Source organism: Crocuta crocuta, unplaced genomic scaffold (assembly GCF_008692635.1).
Source record: "Crocuta crocuta isolate KB4526 unplaced genomic scaffold, BGI_CrCroc_1.0 scaffold129, whole genome shotgun sequence".
Classification (NCBI taxonomy): domain Eukaryota; kingdom Metazoa; phylum Chordata; class Mammalia; order Carnivora; family Hyaenidae; genus Crocuta; species Crocuta crocuta.
In genome coordinates this window covers 10126352-10147651 of record NW_027551571.1, presented here as the reverse complement: position 1 = coordinate 10147651, position 21300 = coordinate 10126352, and the positions used below count along the sequence as shown (strand labels likewise).

General features: G+C 42.9%; 1 protein-coding gene across 1 annotated transcript in view; it reads left to right on the top strand.

Moving 5' to 3' along the window:
* NBAS (NBAS subunit of NRZ tethering complex) overlaps window positions 1–21300 on the top strand; it is a 334140-nt gene that overhangs the window by 231754 nt on the left and 81086 nt on the right. Inside the window, exons 42-44 of the mRNA XM_077750930.1 lie at window positions 323–433; window positions 9486–9736; window positions 10757–11091. Of these exons, the coding sequence (XP_077607056.1) occupies window positions 323–433; window positions 9486–9736; window positions 10757–11091 (697 nt within the window). The remainder of the gene's footprint in view (window positions 1–322; window positions 434–9485; window positions 9737–10756; window positions 11092–21300) is intronic.

The following is a 21300-nucleotide window of genomic DNA, read 5'->3' as shown; positions in this document are numbered from 1 at the left end:
GCCCGCTTAGATACCAGTAGTACTGCCCTCCTCTCCTGCCATGAAAATCAGACCCAATCACATGTCCCCTGGGGGACAGAATCCCCCTCGGTTGAGAACCACTGTTCTGGACACTTCCTTAGTTGCAGCGCGCCGCAGTGAGAAAGGAGCATTAGCATTCATCAGAAGTACTTTTCCTGAGTTGCTGTGAAATGTCTTACTAAGGCCCATGCAGGCTGCACCCCCGCAGCTGGAGAAAGTCCTAATGAACAATTTCTTTGCTGATTAAGGGTAATGTGTTTCTCTTCTCTCCCTTCCCCGTGGCTGATGGACATTCCTGAAGAACACTTGAGGAGAACGTCTACGGCATCGCCCTCTCTCTGGCGCAGCGCTACAGTGTCTCTCGTTGGGAAGTTCTTATGACGCATTTGGAGTTCCTGTTCACGGACAGCGGGTAAGCGCACAACTCAGATGTACGCTTCTTTCCGTGTCCGTCTTTTCTAAATTCTGTTTTAGAAGGAGCTTGACATCTTAAAGTACAATCTCACGTTTCCTTTTGAGCTACAGTAGGCTGGTATCTGTGCATTCTCTCTTTATAGGTTTCCTGATACACCCATATTCCAACAGAGGTTTATTAGTTTTTGTTCAGTAATAATCGTCCTGAGTTACTATAATGTTCACGTGTTTATTCAGAGTTTGTGTGTGTTTTAATTTTTTAAAATGTTTTATTGAGAATCTACTGTGTGCCAGGAGCAGCGTTGATACTCAGGTTGCAGCAGTGAGCAAAACCCGGCATCCCAGCTCTCTCGGAACCCGTGGTCTGTGTGGGAGACAGATTTCAATTGGATAATGATGAACAAATGTGAAATGAAGAGTGATGAGTGCCACATAAGAGAGTCCAAAGATGGAATTTAGCATACTTAGGAAAGACTTTGCTGAAGCAATAATGCTCAAGCTGAGACCTGAATATGGAGTCGAACTTATGTATACTGCAAGAAGGGAACCATTGTGTAGGGAGACAGAAAGTGAAGGTCTAAAGCCCTTTGACAGGAAGGAACAGGATGCGTGTGAGGGCTTCCCAGGCGGATAGCATGGCTGAGGTCCAGAGAGTCGGGAGCGCAGGGTGAGATAGGACCGTGGAGAAGCCTAGAAGCCAGACCATACAGCAAGGCTACAGGCCTGTCGCTTGAGTCCTTGGAAATGGGTGAAGGATTTTGGTATAGGAGAGGGAGGCCATGTGATCAGGTCTGCATTTCAGTAACATCGCTTTGACTCCCATGTTGAGAAAAGGTTTTAGGGAGACCAGGCAAAAAGAGACCAGGGAGCCATTAGAGTAATAGACTATGACAGTTGACCACAACTTGGGGTAGGGTTTTGAAAGTCCAGAAGGAGAGAGGAGAATGGGTTTCCAATATATCTGGAAGGTGAAATGGTTAGGGCTAAATGCAGTGATGGGTAAGGGCAATGAGAGGGGAAGGGTCAAGATCAGTTCCAAGATCTTACTGGGTCTGCCTTTTGGGTGGTGACATCCTTCAGTGAGACAAGTAGCAGAGTTACGGACAAGACATTTTGAGGGAGTGTGAGGAGAAGACAAGGAACCCGGGAAGTTACACTCATTGAAATGGTCAAGAGGAAATGTTGGGCAGATGCCAGATCTTATCGCTCTGGAATTCCTGGGAGACTGAAGAGCTGGAAATACTAATTTGGGAGTGGTATGCAAATAGATGATAAATAAGCTATGTTGTGGGTACACTTTGGGAAAGAATATGGAATGAGAAAGGAGAGAGACTTAAGACAGACCTTGAGGACCTTCCACAATTAGCAGATGAAGAGGGACAGAGAGAGCAACAGAGAAGTTGGACAGAAAAAAATGGGAATCCTTGTGCTAAGGAAGCCATACAAAGAAAGAGTTGAAGGAAGAGGCGGGAGTATTGAATGAGGTCAAATCCTGCTGAATAGTCATGAATGGTATATAATTAAGGCTCAGGTCATGATCTCATGGTTTCAAGAGTTTGAGCCCTACATCGGGCTCTGTGTTGACATTGCAGAGCTGCTTAGGATTCTCTCTCTCTCTCTCTCTCTCTCTGTCTCTGTCTCTCTGTCCCTCCTCCACATATGTGTGCGCTCTCTCTCAGAATAAATTTAAAAAATAAACTTAAATACGTATAACTCATCATTTAAAATTTTTATTAAATCTTTGAAATGTTAGCATCTCCATTTCAAATGTTTATGGAGTTGCTACTTGGGTGATAGTCTTATCTGTATCTTATGGCACTGACTGCACCATTTTTGAAGCCCAGTAATATGCACATTGAAATGTAAAAAATACCTTGGCATTTTATTAAATATCTTTTTCCTTTCATTGAATGTTATATAAAGGGTATCATTTCTATACAAACAGGATGCTCCATTGGTCTCTGAATTTATTATAAATTATCAAGCAATCTAGTAATGTGCAAGACTGTTCACAGTGTATCATTATACCTGAGAGCAGTGTGATTATGGAGACGCATAGCAATTACAAAAGCAGGAAATCATTACCTCCTGGCGTCATTACTTGTGAGTGACAAAACACCTAATATTGATTTAGCAAGTGGTGTTTGGTGCTCCTCATCCCTTACTTAAAAGACGTAGTTTGCCTTCCTGTTTAATCACACTTGGTAACACAGGCATTTGAAACCAGCCTCGTTAATAGAATAGAAATTGCCCAACATTTACTTGTTGAGTCAATGCCTATGGGAAGCTAATAGGTCAGAAAAATAATGTTCTTTTCCTGAAGATTTTGTTTCTCTGTCTCTTTAAAAAGTCATTTTCCCTGCAAAGTTGATTTCTCTATCCTTTTACATTCTCCTTCCTATTGGTTGAATTTGGAGATATTCCCTGCCCCCACTCTTGGACAGAGAAGCATGCGCCATCTTGGGTGAGGCTGCATTATGCAATAGAGCATAACCTTCAAATCAGCATAGCTGGATCAAATCCTAACTGTCTGTCTCTAGCTGTATGTCCCTATGCAAGGTAATTCAGCTCTCGGGAACTTATTTTCCTCAGCTCTAAGGTATAATAAAAATTAAATGACTTCACGGTAAAATATCAAACCTGCACCCCTTTTCACATGACCAGGGCATCATTACTTGCAGTTATTCCTGGAATTCCACTCCTGTAAGAAGGAGATAGTCATTATAAACACCCGTGCTTGAATTCCTTGGTCTTCTTTTTCCCCTTACTTTCCCCCCATGTTTTTCTTCATAGTCATTGTAAATCTTCATGATGACTGTGAATGGCCATGTGTGCCCGGAATTCCCTCCAGCTGGCACACACTGGCCACTCTGCTGGGGCGTGTCCAGCCCCCCATGCTCAGGGCTGATGTATCTACCCCTCACTGCAGCCTCGGTGGCCAGCTTCACTTCTGGGCTCTTCTGGATGCTTCAGTGGATCTCACAGACGTAATTAACTACCAGTGTTATGTGTGGCTTAGCGTGAGGGCATGGGTTTTGGAGTCAGGCAACATTTGGTTCAGATCTCCTGCCCGTAACCCCAACTATGTAGCTGTGAGCCAGGCTTTTAATCCTCTTGAGTCACTGTTTTCTCAGTGATCCGACCATTATCCTTACCTCGTAAGGCTGTAAAGATAAGAGAAGGTCTGTGGGGCGTGCACAGCCTGGTGGCTCCCGTTGCATTAGTCCTCTTGTTATTGTTGTCAGTTCTGATGACTCTGTGAGCGTCTGTAAGTTTTGGATACAAGATCAGTTTTGAAATCCCAGAGGATGCTTCTAGGTGACTGACTAGTACCTCGTTTGTTCACTCATTACGTACTGTTATTTTTATAGTGGTTTCCTATTCTAAGCTTAGGTTTAAGTACTGAAGGAGACCGACACATCATTACCCTCACAAAGCTTCTACTGTAATAGGGGAGATGCCCCCACTCCCAACACACCACACACACACACACACACACACACACACACACAAATAGCCAAAAAGGACATTGCGAGTCCTAGTAAGTGCCCTAAAGGAAGCGCACAAGTTGCGGATAGCAGGCTAGGAGGTGGGAACAGATGGTGGGGCAGGAAAGATCCAGGTATTTTTGAGTCACTAAAGGGAGACCGTTGTGGCTAGAGCACGTGGCACCTTAGTGGGCACAGGAGAACTAAATAAGGGCCAGAACTCCCTTTGCCGGTCATCCCTGGTAGCGCCCTCCATTGTTTCCCTTCTTAATTAAACAGCAGATCTGAAGGCCTGCATGGCCTGCATTTTCATTTCACTCTGATAGCCGCCTTTGAGTCACCGGGTGATTACGCGAGTCTCCGCGATCATGATACCATCTTCTCAGTCTCCTTTAGATGCATGGCAAGGGGCCCCATGGCACACAGAACCTGCCTGCGCTCTGCTCTTTTTCACAATCAGTTTCATATTTTCTGGTAGGTTTCTCAGGTCTCAGGTACAGGGATAAGCAAGAGCAAGTTCTAGCTGTGGGGAAGATAAATAAACTCGAAGACGTCTACCTCTTTCTGAATTGAAACAGAAGATACACAGGGTCTGTGCCCCAGGATTGCTGCTGTTCAGAGTCAGAATTGTGTCTACACTGCCACACTGTAAAGGATTCTGAATCCTGGCCTTCTTTCCTGTCCTCCTCCCTTAAGGAAGCCTGGCTTAGTTTAGGAGTTAGTATGAGAATAGTTAGCATATAGAGAGAGGATTTAAGGTAGCTTGGCTTACTAAAAATAGGTCATACCGTTGAAAATTAGGATAAAATAAAAGCTCAAGACCAGGAAAAAATCCATATTAGGGTAGGAAGGTTGAATATAGATATTCAGGTCATAGGGTTTCTAGAGTTGTTAAATTTGGTTTTGATCTTTCTTTTGGCCTAAGGGAGGATCATGACCAGCACTCTGATTTGCATTGTGCCTAACAAGAAACCTGTTCCAAAACATGGAAGAACTTACTACCACCATTACCAAAATGGAAGCTGTTCCTTCCGTACATCTGCAACCTTCCTTTCCATGTTGTTACCGTTCAGGCCACTTCTCTCCCACATCGTCAAAAACTCCTGACACTGGCATAAAATGTAAGCAAGAAAATGCACTTTGGCTTGTTTCCATCTTGTGGAGTGTGCTCAGACTCTGACTCCTGCAAGTCTGGGTTCAGACTGGCTCTGTGACTTCCTACTAAAGTGTCCTCACTAGGTAGACAAGAGGTTTTACCCCTGTACATATGCCTAGGTTTCCTCATCTGCAAAATGAGTTTTCTCATTCCATTTGACAAAACTGCTGTGAGATTTATACAAAATACAAAATACCTGACACGTGGTAGATGCTAAAAAAAAAAAACAACTGCTGTTGTTAGGACACAGCATCTGGAAACAGATCATATACAGCAAACCCATCCTGTGACTGCTGTCAGCCCAATATTGCATGTCTGATCTTTGAATAGTTATTTTTCAAGTCAACATTAATTATAAGGTATCTCCTTAGAAATATTGGGAGAAAAATGAGATGACGTGGCACTTAATATCTAAGTGCTCAGTAGATGATACCTATCAATCTGTTTCTGTGTTATGGTGTCTTTGGAAATTTTTTGTGTTAGGTAATAATATGAGACTATATAGACCAGTCAGAATTTAAGGGGTCAGGATGGTCATTCTAGAGAATACGAAGCCTGTTCTCATGGCTGCCCCATCACGCTCTTCATATAAAACATCCCACAGAGGCTCTCTCTGAGTCGTTGTGTGACAAGAAATAGACCAAGATGCTCATTATTGGTCATCCCATCAACCGTGTAGATGAACTTGAAAAGTTAAATTCCATTTTTCAGTTTACAAAGACCCTTGGCCAAAATGTTGGCAAAACTAAAAAATGCCACGACTATTTTGACCTTATTTTCTCTTTGTAGTCACGTGCAACTGTCAGGCTGCACTGCACATCAGGTCAGCCACATCGAGTTCATTCTGAGCGTCTGTGTGGGAAATACCTTGGCTAGTTTCCCTCAGGTCAGAGTAGTTATAACTCAGGGGGTAGAAATGTCTCTGCACAGGCATTGGTGCAGGAACCCTGTTCCCTCATGATCAGGGTCATTAATTTGGACCCAAATGCCTAAGCTTTTAGGATTCATCTTTGGGAGAAATGCCTGGAAGTTAGTACATCCCGACCGTGTGAGCCGTATCCCCCGCCCTTTGTCTCTGCCTCGCCCAGCAGCCGTCTCTCTCTTCGTATCCCCTTTCCTCCTTCCTTCCTCTCCTCGTCTTCGTATTGCTCAGTCAGGTAATGCAGCTTTATTATCAGTCAGTCTCAGATTGAGTAAAGAAAAACATATTTAAAGAAATTTGTTTTCCTATATGAATATAAGTTACTTCAATACATGCTGTTCTTGAGTCACATTTTTGGGTGATTGACAACTTGAAGCCATTCCAGAACACCAATCAAGGGATTAGTGCTAATAATTCATTCCTTGTGCACTGGGTACAAGTCATGCTAGTTTCCTCCTGTAGTTAATCTCTGAAAGTTAAATATGCTGCTTTATGGCTAAAACTTGGCTCAAGAAAAAGCACTTAAACTGTTTTTAAAGGTAGTCATTAATTTGATTAGTGAAAAGTCCATAGTGGCTTCATGGTATTTCTTCCTACTCTCTTGAATGTGGGTTCTTTGGAATTGTTTTCCAAGCAGAGTTTTCATTTCTTGTTCCAACGGGAAGATAATAGCTTCTTTCAATGGAAACTATTAAAATGGGTTATTGATTACTGGCATCTATAAAAGATCTGAGCACATTGTAATTTACTGAAGAGTCAGGTTTTGGCATTTATCATGTGTCAGTAAAGGTATTCCAGTATCTCTCCTGACAAGATAATTAGGTAAAATTGCACATCGAGCAAACCGAATCGTAGGCACAGAAGGATAAGTGGGTGGGCAAAGCGGAAAGTCATGTTGATTGAGAGAGACTATATTCAGAATGAAGCCAAACACCAGTGAACTAAAACTGTTAGGGTTTAGTCATTGACCATTTTGTAGATGAGTCTGTTTTGAGTATTCTGTTTGTCAGGGTGTTAGGAATAAAGTCTGACAGGGGAGCTCTTTAAGAATATTGCTGCTGGGAGAGAGAACTAATGTCTGTTACAGAAAAACTCAGGTTTTTGAAATGGTTGGTAGCAGACACTTGACCTTCATTAGTCACTGGCTGCTTTGTGATAAGCTGAGCAGAGCACACGCCAAGTCCAAACAGATGTGGACCCTTTGTCTTAAGCAGATCGCCTCACCTCTCCGATGACAGTTTCTCATCTGTAGGTTGGTAATTACTTAGATTTCACTTGCCTCGCTCAGCAGTCAGCATCGGTGCGCGTGTGTCCCCCTCCCCAGCACCCCAGCAGGCCTGCTGCCCTGCCTGCAAGGCTTCGTCACTATGACCTGTCTTAATGGGGTCACATAGTTTGCTGCTTACTTCTTCAGACTTCATTTTGCAAATAATGCAGGAACATCAGAAATTCTGTGAATCACTTTCATATCACACGACTGCGTGTACGGTATATTTCAGAGATGACACGGCATACTTTGAATGGTGATAGTATCAAGGTTATTTTCTGACCAGCCATTCATTTATACTCATTGTTTGTTGTACAGACCTTGTACTTTCTTGATAACTCTATTAAACTCTTTTTGCTTCCTTCCCTTTTTCAATGCTAAGCTCAAGTACTTCCTTCTTTAAGCCTTCTGGTAACATTGACATCTACCTCCTCTGAAGGTATAGCTTTAGCGATGCTACTGTTAATTAGAATATGACTGTGTGACCTTTGTCCTTACCATTATTTTGCATTGTTGTTTAACTCTTAAGTATTTAGAACTCAACTAGCTTTTCATACTGTTGGATAGAGCTCGATGTTGTAAATACTTTTTTTGAAGTTTCTTCATTTATTTTGAGAGGGAGAGGAAGGGAGGGAGGACAAAAGAGAGAGGGAGAGAGAGACTCTAACCAGGCTCCGCACACGAACCCTGAGATCATGACCTGAGCTGAAACCAAGAGTTGGACACTTAACCGATAGAGCCCCCCAGGCACCCCTGTTGTAAATCTTTAAACTCTCCCCCAGCGATGAGCAGGGTGCCTGGTCCATGGGGGACACCTAATTTTGTTCAGCCACCCATCTATTTGGCCTTCAAAAGACACATATTGAATGTTTCCTTCTTACCACACCCTGGTGCTTGGAACTGAGAAACTGAAGATAAAGAAGATATGGTATCATCTTTGCCTTCAAGTAGTACATAGCCTAGCGAGGGAGACAGACAAGCCCATGAAAAGTTACAGCATGTTATGAGTGCTAGAAGAGAATGATGCTCAGAGGAGGCAGTCAGGGACATTTTTATAGACTAGGGACATTTTTATAGATGTTTGAACTGTGTCTTAATAGAAAAGCAGAGTTTCTTGAGAAGTGACAATTAAAAGAGCATTTCTAAAAATTACTTGATATTTTCACTTTATGGATCACTGCTGTTATCCCAAGTATTATCACCATCATAAAAAATTTAAAACATAATTTGTATGAACTTTATGTCCATAAACCAAAAACCATGTCTTGGCATTTCCTAAGACTGGGAATTCCAATAAACAGGACATCATATTTCAGAGACACTGGTCCTCAGTTGTATGTGATCTAACTTCGATTCCCCCAGAAGTCTCCTGACAGTCCCCGCAGCCTTTGTCTGCTCCTGCTGAGAGCCCGGGGACTGGATGTTTCTATGAGTGCCAACTTACTCTGCAGAGGGCATCGGGGTCACACTGGGCTGGACGCATTATGTTCCCTTTCATCCCCAGAAATAAAAATGGATCATCCAAACGAAGACTCCTTAAAAATTGTTCTCAATACTTTAACCTTAAATGACTTTTTTTTAAATTGCATTATAAAGACCTCTAAATCATGATGAAAATATCAAGATACGTGTTTTTTTTTTCAAATGGCATTCATTACTACAGATAGCTCAAGTAAACGTATCTGCTCTTTCCTATTCTAATTCTGTTGGAACACAGTATCAAATTTGGGTCTATTGAACAGCAGTTCGGGGCTCTTAGATGTAAAACTTATATGCCTCAAAGTTGGAGCTGTTTCTTCCCCTCACCACTTCCTAAATTCCGGAAATAATAAGGTTGTTTACATTTCAATAATGAAGCTCAGATTTTAAATGTTTCTTGTGACGTGAATCAGTAATGCATACTGGAAGCTGACACGCCTGGGTTCACCTTCTGGCTGTTAGGCATTGGGCGACTCTCCCATCTGGACGAATGTGAGCTCCTGCCTACTTCACAGGGTTGCTGTGATCCATCTGAGGGAACCTGAAAATTGTATAATAGTCATTTAACACGGCTATTTGCTCTTTATGTAAACAGCTCACAGCCTGGTGGTTACTGAATTTGATTGGCAAGAAGAAAGGACTTGAAAGAAGCAGCCTTTCTTTTTCAGTCAGAAACAAACAAACACATTGTTTACTAAAGGGACCAAATCCTAACAGTTTCTTTGTCCCTAATTTCAGTTTGTCCACAGTAGAAATTGAAAATCGAGCCCAAGCTCTTCATCTCTTTGAGACTTTGAAGACTGATCCTGAAGCCTTTCACAAGCACATGGCCAAGTATATTTACCCCACTATTGGTGGCTTTGATCACGAAAGGTTACTCTATTATTTCTCTCTTCTGGAAAGCTGTGGCTGTGCGGATTTGGGGAAATATGCCATTAAACCAGAAACGCACATTCGGCTGCTAAAGAAATTTAAGGTAGTTGCTGCAGGTAAGATACCCTTTCCTTGCTCGAACTCATTCTTTAAATCAAACCTAGGAATTAATTTTTTTGTGCACAGTCGTATTTGTGTGTTGTGTGACTGGCATAGATCAGAAATCCAGGATCCGATGCTAATTCACTTTAGTTATTATCTTTGCAACTCCTTTACTTTCTGTTGAGGGAATTAAATACCAAAGAAACTATAAGAAACCTATTGACAGTCACTCAGTAACTTATCGTAGGCTTGGCACTGAGACCTAGAGTTTTTGACTAATCCTCCAGACGTCTGTCCCCTACTCCCAGTGGTTCTGTTCTGTCTACGTAAAGGACAGGGCCGGGACACTTTCACATTTGGCAGTTTAGCCAAACTTCACTTAGCTGGAGCCTCTATGTTTCAAGGATGTGTGAAACCCTTAAAACAAGAGCTTGTGCACCTTTTATAAATGGTGGCCATTTTTAGAATGGTATCCATGTCTCTCTAAGCTCATAACTAACATATTAAACACATTAATACCTTTCCAGTCTGTATCATACTCTGTAATTTACAAGGCACTTTGAAATCTGTATTCAGTCGATACTTAAAACAATTGTGAGAATTTACTGCAGTCTGCCAGTGGTTTACCGAGTAACCAAATTAGAAGCTGGGCCAGATGCAGGAAAAGGAGCGAGATCCCATCCCTGCCTGTAGGTAGTTGATGGGATGGCAGGTGAACGATGGGGAAACATAATGCAGTGCGGTGAGCGCGCTGGTCGAAGGAAGCGTAGGCGCTGTGGAAGGATGGAAGGAGCCGGGGGATACGGCCCTCGCCAGTGTGCACACCAGGAAACCTGAGGTGCTCAGAAGCGGTGGCCTGTGAGGACCTCATGGCCGATCATCTCGCAGCCTGGGACCGGAGCTCAGATCTTCTGACCTGTAATCAACAGAATATCTACTATAAATTGGTAGATAAAATTTTCCCTTCAGCCATACAGAGGGCTGTGTTTATATTGGAATGAACCCATTCTCTGTTTTTTCTTTCTTTCCATTAGGTCTTAATTACAAAAAGCTGACAGATGAAAACATGAATCCTCTTGAAGCCCTGGAGCCAGTTCTTTCAAGTCAAAATATCTTATCTATTTCCAAACTTGTTCCCAAAATCCCCGCAAAGGATGGACGGATGCTCTCCCCGAGCTCTCTGTACACCATCTGGTTGCAGAAGCTGTTCTGGACTGGAGACCCTCACCTCATTAAACAAGTCCCAGAGTCCTCCCCCGAGTGGCTCCGCGCCTACGATGTCTGTGTGAAGTACTTTGATCGCCTCCACCCGGGCGACCTCCTCACTGTGGTGGACGCCCTTACATTTTCTCCGAAAGCTGTGACCAAGGTAACTGAAAAGATAGTTGAAAGTACATTGAATGTTTTAGAAGAGACCAGAATGGCTCTTACATCCCATAGATTGTTTTTATTTCCTTTCTTGAGATGGGGAATGCTTAACATGTTTGACGCTTTAGTTTTTTTCTAAGCATGAGATGGTCTCATTGGGAAATCGTTTTCTTCTATCACAGATGTGCAAGTAGTCTAAATCAGACTTGACTATTTCTAATTTGCATGTGCATTTTGTACATGTTACAGTACTCCTATGTCACAGAGAATACACCATCCTATTCTTTCCAGTTGGGAATTGGAAAATGTATCCAGTGCCCAGCCCACATTTCCTGCTTTCAGTATCAGGCTGGCAACTGAGCGGTGGTGAAATTGAGCCACCAAAAATGTTTGCATGAATACCATGTAGTGGATGACATGGTGATAGAATTATCCATGGAAGTCTGTGTAGACTTTTTTTTTTTTTACATTTTTTTAATGTTTACTTATTATTGAGACAGAAACAGCATGAGTGGGGGAGGGGCAGAGGGAGGGAGACACAGAATCCGAAGCAGGCTCCAGGCTCCGAGCTCTCAGCACAGAGTCCGACGCGGGGCTCGAACTCACAAACCTCGAGATCATGACCTGAGCCAAAGTCAGATGCTTAACCGACGGAGCCACCCAGGCGCTCCTCTATGTAGACGTTTTCTAATGTCTGCTCCATACTTAGGTCTGAACCCCTTTAACTGGACTCCCAATTCCTGCTCTGGATCCTTCAATAATACCTAGTTTGATACAGAGTAAATAACATGAGTCCTTCTTCTCTTTGTGCCCTTTCGGGGCCTTACTGTAAAACAAACTTCTCTCCGCCTGGCGGTGGGGCGTGGCTTTCCTGAAAAATCCTCCCACCTCTGGTCTCAGCTGCTGAGCTCTCTTGCCTTTGGACCTTTTTCCTCATCTCCTTGCCTGTCTTTGCTGCTGCTCTCCCCGTTGGCAAGTCCACCCAGTACCCTATTACAGGTATTTTTAAACTTTTTTATTTAAAGTTTATTTATTTTGAGAGCGAGCGTGAGCAGGGGAGGGACAGGGGAGAAGGAGAGAGAGAATCCCAAGCTGTCAGCACAGAGCCTGATGCAGCGCTCCACTCCACGAACCACAAGATCAAGACCTGAGCAGAAAGTCAAGAGCTGGACGCTTAATAACTGAGCCATGCAGGTGCCCCACTATTGCAAGTATTTTTTTTTCTTTTGGAAAAAGAGATATAGTTTTGGAGATACAGTCCTTTTTTTTTTATATTACAAGTATTTTTCTTGTGGTTCATATTGTCCTCAAAATTAGTGTAAAGGCTAAGAATTCAGGTGATTCATTGGAGGTTGATACAGGTAGAGGGAATTCTAGTTCTAACTCACTTGTTAGATTCACAGTTGTGGGTGGAACTAAGGACTTCATTACTTATTATTAGAACTCAAGCACTTTAGTTAATAACATGGTTTTAAATTTTACAAGCACTTCAGGGGCGCTGNCCTCAAAATTAGTGTAAAGGCTAAGAATTCAGGTGATTCATTGGAGGTTGATACAGGTAGAGGGAATTCTAGTTCTAACTCACTTGTTAGATTCACAGTTGTGGGTGGAACTAAGGACTTCATTACTTATTATTAGAACTCAAGCACTTTAGTTAATAACATGGTTTTAAATTTTACAAGCACTTCAGGGGCGCCGGGGTGGCTCAGTTGGCTAAGTGTCGGACTTTGGCTCAGGTCATGATTTCACAGTTCATGAATTCGAGCCCCATGTCGGGCTCTGAGCTGTGAGCTCAGAGCCTAGAGCCTGCTTCAGATTCTGTGTCTCCCTCTCTCTGCCCCTCCCCTGCTCACACTCAGTCTCTTTCTCTCTCAAAAATAAACGTTATAAAAAATAAAAATAATAAATTTTACAAGCACTGCTATGAAAAGGAAATGATTGTTTTTGTTGTTTCTAAGGAAGCAACTAAAAATGATAAAAGGAGATGGCCTCATATTTGAAGAGTACACGTTTCAAGTTCTTTGAACCTGGCTTTGAACTTTGCACATGCTACTTAATAGCTCTGTGGTTTAGCCTGAGTATTCTGGTAGACCTCTGCCTCCTTTTGGCTGAGTAATCTGTGGTTCAGATATATCATTACCCTCATTTTGACAGGCAAGGAAAGCGAGGCCTACAAAGTCAACTTGGTAGCAGACGAGCCACAACCTTCAGTCTGGGAGGCTTTTTTCCATGGTCCTTGCTCTTAATCCCTGAACCGTCCTGTATGTGAGGAGCCCCGGAGGCAGCAGCTAGAGTCAGGGGCCTGGAGCCAGTGTAGGAGCTGTGGGAGAGCAGGGCCCGGAGAGCCCCAGGGATGTTCAGTCCAAGTCGGGTAGCCTGTCGTGGGATGAGCCCAGAGCAGGGCCGAGTGTGAACAAAGAAGGCCAGGCAGTAACCTGGCAAATGTGGGAAAAGGCAAGCGTCCAGCAAATGTGGGTTTCGAATCTCCCAGAGTGAGAAGAGGGTCAGAGTCCAAGTAAGTACTAGGAAGTAAGCCTCCAGGGAAGGGAAGGAACCAAGTGAGGAGTTGAGATGCAAGAAAAAGGCTCTAGAGGTGGGACCACGAACTGGCCACAGGGATAGACAAGCAAACAGACCAGGCAGGAAGCCAGGAAGACAAGGGGGGGGAGGGGGCCACTCTAAGCCTGTTTCCTACCCCTCAGCCTGACATGGGTTTTCAGTATTTTATGTGAGGGCAGGAACAAAGAGTAGCATGCCCCCGCCAAGGCCTTGTGCTACTTGTGAGCATGTGTGTGGAAGGCGACAGACGGGCCTAGATTTTCCAGCAGCAATTATTTACTCATGACTAAACGTAAGAGGTGGGTGTAGAATCCACTCAGAGTTTGAGCTGTTATTTGTGATGTTTCACGTCTGATGATTTTCAGGTACCGCACGTTCTCCAACTGCCTGAAAATGTATGACCCGGTTGTTTGCACACCTGTGTGCACTTTTCCTGACGGAGTGAGTCGGTCCACTATGGCATTGCTTTCTCTCCATTCAGGTGGTGTAATCCTTAGCAACCTACCCATTTGTAGTGAACCTCGGGACGCCTGGCTGGCTCCGTTGGAAGAGCGTGGGACTCTTGATCTTGATCTTGGGGTTGTGAGTTCGAGTCCCACGTTGGGGACAGAGATTACTTAAATAAATAAATATTTTAAAAAAGAGAGAGATGGTTTTCTGAGTCAGGCAAGCTATAGCAAAGTGAGAGACTTTTAAAATTAATTTTACATCTTTGGTGTAGCTTCCTATTTTCCCTCATTTTATTCATTGGCAAGCTTTTAATTTTCCATTAAGAGAGGAAGTTTAAAGTTTAGATACAGTGCTAGTTTGAAGTCACACAGTACTGTGTCAGAGAGAGGGAGACAGAGAGTGAGAGAAATTCAAATTGAAATACATCCCTTCCATGTCAGAGGACATGTTTGGAACAGGAAGTGCAGCTGGATTTGGCCAAATTTGCAAAATACCAGATGTTCCCACAGCTCATACATGATGTTAAAAATGTAAAATAAGTGTGTACTGCTCACGTGTAGTGTGCTGTTTTCAAATGTGTACCCGGGTTTAATTAAAAACCGAAGTGTGGAGAGAACTGGTGGCCTAATTCTAGAGTGCCTGACAAGAACAGGAAGCTGCTCTTCAAGTCTGGGATTCAGACAGGAGGGTCCAGGAAGCCTGCACTTGGTACCCTTCCCCCGACAAAATAAACCAGAGAGGGCTGTTTGCCTTCAAGATCATTGTGATTCTGTTGCCATTTGCATTGGCAGAATTCATGGAACTTCTGAGGAAAATATGCACAAAGTGGTTTTATGTCACATGGGCAGAGACTGAATTTTCATGACAGTTGAGGTGATGAATATGCACAAGCTTCAGAGAACACAAATGTGTAAAGTTCATTTGCTCCAAATCTTATTCTTTGGTGTTTTGTTTTGTTTTGTTTTTTTTGTGAAGTCTGACAAGAGTTGCTTTCCTTTTTGCTTTGCCAGTTGAGCAATTAGAAACATTTTTTAGAAGGGACAGAGAGCAAGTTAGTGGGTTAGAAATCCAGGAAAATGATCAAAGAAGCTGCAGTTGGGGTCAAAACACTGTGGTTGGTTCAGCTGTGATGCAGTTAGATAAGGTGGAGCTTGGGCACAATCTCAGCCTCCATCTGACTCCCAGCCTTTTATATCCCCACACGCTGGAATGGCTGGGATTGCTGCATCCTTAAGTCAAGACGAAACCCTCCGCTCATGTACAAACTGCTCCCCAGGAGCTTGAAGAGCCCCAGGTAATCATAGAACTGGAACAGGCCTCTGGCCTCCTGCCCGGTGCTTCCCAACTTGAAATTAGATGGACACTTACCTCCCTCACCCCATGCTGGTTGCACTCTCTGCTTCCGCTCCCATCATTTGTTTCTGACCTCTGACCCTCAGGCATCATACCTGTTGCGTGTCTGTGTGTGTGTGTGTGTGTGTGTGTGGAAACATGCATTTTTCTTCAAGCTCCTTATAGTTTCCACCTTTCGGTTCTGCTTTCTAGAGCTATGGAAACAGCATAAAGGAATCTCCTTTTCATAGGATGACTGTTCTTGAGATAAGCTCCTGTTTCTTCCCTTATCCTCTTATCCAGGCTATTTGATATAAACATCTGGAAGAGTACATTTGTCTTAAAAACTGTGATATGACCTAAAAATAAAATTTATATCCTAGGGTTTGTCTCAGTGAAAGGCTGCATTGTTGCTGAAACTTCAGGGTCTTCCTGGTAATAATATTCTCTTTTCATGAAGGACAGCAGCACATTTGTCACCATAAAGAGCAGTCAGTGTCTCAATTCTGTGTAAACAGGCTTAGATAATGCCCAGTACCTAATTGTATGGCAGCTATAGGACTTTCTGATGCACAAATCAAAGGCATATTATGTACATTCAGATCGAATGATTAAGTGTTTAGGCGTCAGCTGTGTGCCATATACAATATTAGTTGTTGACAACACTGAAATGTAAATACATTCCTAAGAAAGTTAATTTTTTTTCCTTTTTACAGTAAAATTATTATAATTGAGAATTACACTCTTCACAAAATTACAAATTCTTTGAGGCTAGGGATGGTGTCTTTTATCTACTTCTCCAGTTCCTAGCGCAGTATGAAGTGGGAATTCCTTAAGTGTTGTTTAAACAGTTATTTGATAATCAAAATTGGTGATATTAAAACTTTTTGATCTCTGAGTGCCTTAACATTATTAAAAATTACTGAAAACTATAAAAAGAGTGTTGGGGCACCTGGGTGGCTTAGTCGGTTAAGCGTCCAACTTTCGCTCAGGTCATGATCTCGCGGTTCGTGGGTTCGAGCCCCGCGTCGGGCTCTATGCTGACTGCCAGCTTGGAGCCTGGAGCCTGTTTCAGAGTCTGTGACTCCCTCTCTCTCTGACCCTCCCCTGCTCACGCTGTGTCTCTCTCTCTCTCTCTCCTAGAAATAAATAAAACATTAAAAAAATAAATAAATAAATAAAAAGAGTGTTTATTAAGGATATATCTATAGATATTTACCATGTTAGAAATTAAAACCAAGAGATTTTAGAAATATTTATTTAATTCACTTAAAGCTACCAATAATAGACCCATTAAAGGTTGACATGAATAGCATATTTTAATGAAAAATACTTCCAAGAGAAAAAAGATTAAGGAGAGACCGACAGTATTTTGTATTTACATGTCTCGCTTAAGAGAACATAGCTGGATTCTCATGTTTCTTTCTGCCTTCAGTTTTTGTTGTTTGGGTTGAAGTAAATGAGGAAAACCCAACCTCACACAGATGTGAGGTTGAAAGAGGGAGGGGTGCCTTAGTAGCCTGTAAGGCGGGTGCTCTCCTTTGATACTACACTGAAACTCAACAAGTGGTAGATTTTTAAAGGCGAGTTGCAGTGTGGAGTCACGGGCCCATGTTGCACTCTGGGCGTATCTTTTAGCCATGTGTGGTTTGTAATGTAAGGCGTTAGGCCTTTGGAAAACTGTGATCCATTGAGTTATGCAGATCATCCAGATGTTGGTAAATTGCATTACATAGTATCAGCAGGGTCACATGTATTAGCATGAGCACTCCTCTTAGCAGATGAGTCTGTAACTGTTAGAAAGCTGTCAGTCTCACAGTGGTGGACACAGGTTTTCCAAAATTCTAATTTTTTGCTTGACAGCTCAAATTTTATCAGTGGCAACAAATAGTCTGAATTGTTTTCCTTGAAGTGACAGGCTCATTTTGTTCACTTTGGACAAAATGTCTGCAAAATATCCAAGTCAGAGCAACTAGAGTTTTCTATTAGTTGTTCTTTTAAGCAAAAATGGTCATGCATGCAAAAAGAAACTGCTTCAGTTCATAATTCAAACCATCACACAGATGCTTTTTCCTTATTATGCTTTGGTATACAGTGAAAGGCTTTGTATATATAAGTCCGTTCACACAGAATATTAAAAACATGTGCACTCAGTGTTTGAGACTTAATAATATTAATAGTTTTTACTCCTTCTTCAAGAACATTCTTATATGTGGAATTTAAGAAACAAAACAGATGTGGACCGCCTGGGTGGTTCAGTCAGTTAAGCGTCTGACATCATCTCAGGTCATGATCTCACGGTTTATGAGTTAAGCCCCTCATCGGACTCTGTCCTGACAGCTCAGAGCCTGGAGCCTGCTTGAATTCTGTGTCTCCCTCTCTCTCTGCTCCTCCCCCACTCATGCTCTGTCTCTGTCTCTCAAAAATAAAACATTAAAAAAAATAAAAACAACAACAGATCAACGTGGGGGAGGGAAGGAAAAATAAGATAAAAACAGTGAGGGAGACAAACCATAAGAGACTCTTAAATACAAAGAACAAACAGAGTTGCTGGAAGGGAGGTGGGTGGGGAAACAGGCTAAATGGGTGATAGGCATTAAGGAGGACACTTGCTGGGATGAGCACTGGGTGTTCTATGTAAGTGATGAGTCACTGGGTTCTGCTCCTGAAACCAATACAACCCTTTATGTTAACTAACTTGAATTTAAATTAATAAACTAAAAAAAAATAAATGTATGTATTAAAAAAAAAAAAAGAAAAAAGAACATTCTTAAGTGAAACTGTGTCAGCGAGGAACACAGTGACTCTTCGTCCAGTCTGGTGCAGCTGCCTTGATTTGTGCTAAGTCCGCACAGTTTTATCCACCACTTCTTTTTTTTGCCAACCTGTAAATGTCAGTACAGTAAAAAACGATAAATAATGTCTTAGTGTCCTAAGAAAAAATAATGTTGACTTAGTAGACTCCTTGAGTCTGCTGGTTTGTGGCCCACACTTTGAGAACCAGTGTCATAGGTTATTGTCTCTAAAACTACAGCTGCCATTGATATGTATGTGAGAGATTATTTCAGCTTCCTAAATATTTATAATGTAAATAAGAATAATGAAAATTTGTTCTGATAAGTGCATAAAAAGGATTGCCTTAAATTTTCAGTTTCTTTTTTTTTTAAATTTTTTAAAATGTTTTATTTATTTTTGAGAGAGAGATTGAGACAGCGTGAGCAGGGGAGGGTCAGAGAGAGAGAGGGAGACACAGAATTCGAAGCAGGCTCCAGGCTCTAAGGTAGCTGTCAGCACAGAGCCCGACGCGGGGCTCCAACCCACAAATCATGAGATCATGACCTGAGCTCAAGTCGGACGCTTAGCCGACTGAGCCACCCAGGTGTCCCAATTTTCAGTTTCTTTTTTCTTTTTAATGTTTATTTCTGAGAGAGAGATAGAGACAGCATGAGCAGGGGAGGGTCAGAGAGAGAGAGAGAGAGAGAGAGGGAGACACAGAATCTGAAGCAGGCTCCAGGATCTGAGCTAGCTGTCAGCACAGAGCCCAATGCGGGCCTCGAACCCACGAACCGTGAGATCATGACCTGAGCCGAAGTTGGATGCTTAACCGACTGAGCCACCCAGGCGCCCCTCCAATTTTCAGTTTCTTAAAAGAGATTAATTTCTAATCAGTGCCCAGATGTAGAGATACCATAAGTAATTTGAAAATGCAAGATGGAATGTGTGCCTAGTAATGCCGTCACACCACCCTTTGAATTTGTGGTGCTCTACAGTTTTTCTTTATTCACATTTTAGTCTTTATGTTTTTTATTAGGACATCATCTTTTGTTGTTAAGCTCAGCAGGGAGTTCTCTGGGAGATGTCTGAGAGACATACCAGAAAGGAGAGGGGGCTTAGAGAAGGGGGCATCTCCTAAGAGACCCTCAACTGTGTTCCCAGGCCAGGATATCCAGACAGAGAAAAGGTGGTTTTTCTGGAGTCTGTTTTCGGTAGTGTTTGCGGGCAGCGCTTAAATCCATTCTTCTTCTTCACTAGCCCACTTCCCACTTTAGAATTCAGAAAGGTAAAAGCAAAAATATCCACGATCAGTAAGTGTTAATAGCTATTGTTGCAACAGCTGTCATCGGAGAGTGTGGCCTTAGCCTACAGCCCAATGGCCTCTCTTTCGCGTTTACACCTGCATGAAACTTGACTCTTTAGAGCTGCTCCAGAAGGTGATTCTGTGGACAGGCAGGCCGCAGACAGGGAGCCATGGCTTCCAGTCAGTTCCTCTCCTGTGGGGAAGACTCTGGAGGGAGAGGGAGAGAGATGCCACAAGTGTTCCTCCTGTGGTTTCCTGCCTGTTGTTCGGAGTGAACTTTTCTCCCTGTCGGCGAAGACGGGGGATGGGCAGCGGGCTTCTTGCTCCCTTACCTGATTAGGCCTAGTCACACGCTGTTGCCAGACAAAGGGAGAAAGGAGTCCGACTTCTCTCAGAACCTGGTCCTGGTGTCCGCACTTCGTGAGGCCGTTCCCCTCACACAGGCAAGTCTCGGACCCTTAGTGGCAGTTAAGCCTTTGCTTCCAGAAAGCTCTGACATAGATCAGGGGACCACACTCTTCTGACTGCCTGTAGACAAAACTAAGAATTCACTCATTATTTCCTATCAGATTTTGCCCATCTGGATTGATAATTAAAACTCATCAGAAGTGAAACAGCGAGTTTAAATGAGAGTAGAAAATACACCAAGTAATACAGGTCAGCAACTTTAAAATAGTCCCAGTTTAACTGCCCAGAGGAGATATTGACATCCTAAGAATCAAATCCTCCTGCCCTTTTAGTTAGAGTTCAGTTAAATCAGAATCAAAAATTCATAAGTTCACAAAGATAAGTCCTGCACATGATTTCCCCTGGTTTCTGCTGTCGTAGCCAAAGAGGTGTGACTTAGGCGTTTGGGTCATAGCAGGTTCCTTCAGCGAAATACACTTTCTTTCTCTTGAGTGATGGAGCTTCTTCAGTGAATCCAAAGTTACATTAATCTCCCCTCAAATTCTTCGTGCATCTCATTTTAAAAATAGAAAACAATAAAACCATATCCGCATCAGCTCCGTGGCCATGCAACTTACCCAGCCGTGAAACAGCCAAGCAAAACACAGTTCTAGGGTTCTGATTTCAGTTCAATCCAGACCCACTTTCCTAGAATGCTGGAGAGCATAGAAGTGGCTCTGGGGGGACGGAGAGTAGACACGGGAACCCCTCGGGATTTAGCTTTGCCAGGACACCAGGTCAGGTCAGTCAAGGAGATTGCTTGAGAAAGTCGCCTATCTGGAGTTGACTGGCATGTTCGCCGTGCGGGAAGGAAGATCCATCCAGCCATATCGCCTCCTCGCTGAGGTAGATTTATTTTACATGTCCCTGTGGGTAGTCACTGTGCCTTCCTATGTCCCGCTGCATCATTTAAGCCCTGCGTTCCTCTCAGTTGAATGCCATCACGGCTACTTCTGCCATTTTGCTGCAGAGTCCCACGTGTCTCAGAAACCAGTTTCCTGGGGGGAGTTTGCCATTCATTTCCACTTTCGTTTGGGTTGAAAACTACCCTCAACTGAAATCAATGGAGATGTTTTTGAAATCTTTGCCCCTTTGGACCTAGAGAGGACCACCACCTTTACCTGGTACTTGTACCCAGTTTTTATGTTTGTGCTACTTCGTGAGAACAGAAATATTTCCATCATATTTTTGGGGTTTGATGGGAGAAAGAATAATAAAGGACATCCCATCTTCTCAACCATGATCAGTTGAGAGAGAGAGAGAGATAGGGTGGTTGGAAATCATAATTTTGGTCAAATTGGGAGTGGCAGACGTGGCTCAGCTCTCCCCGTTGGGGTTCCTGTG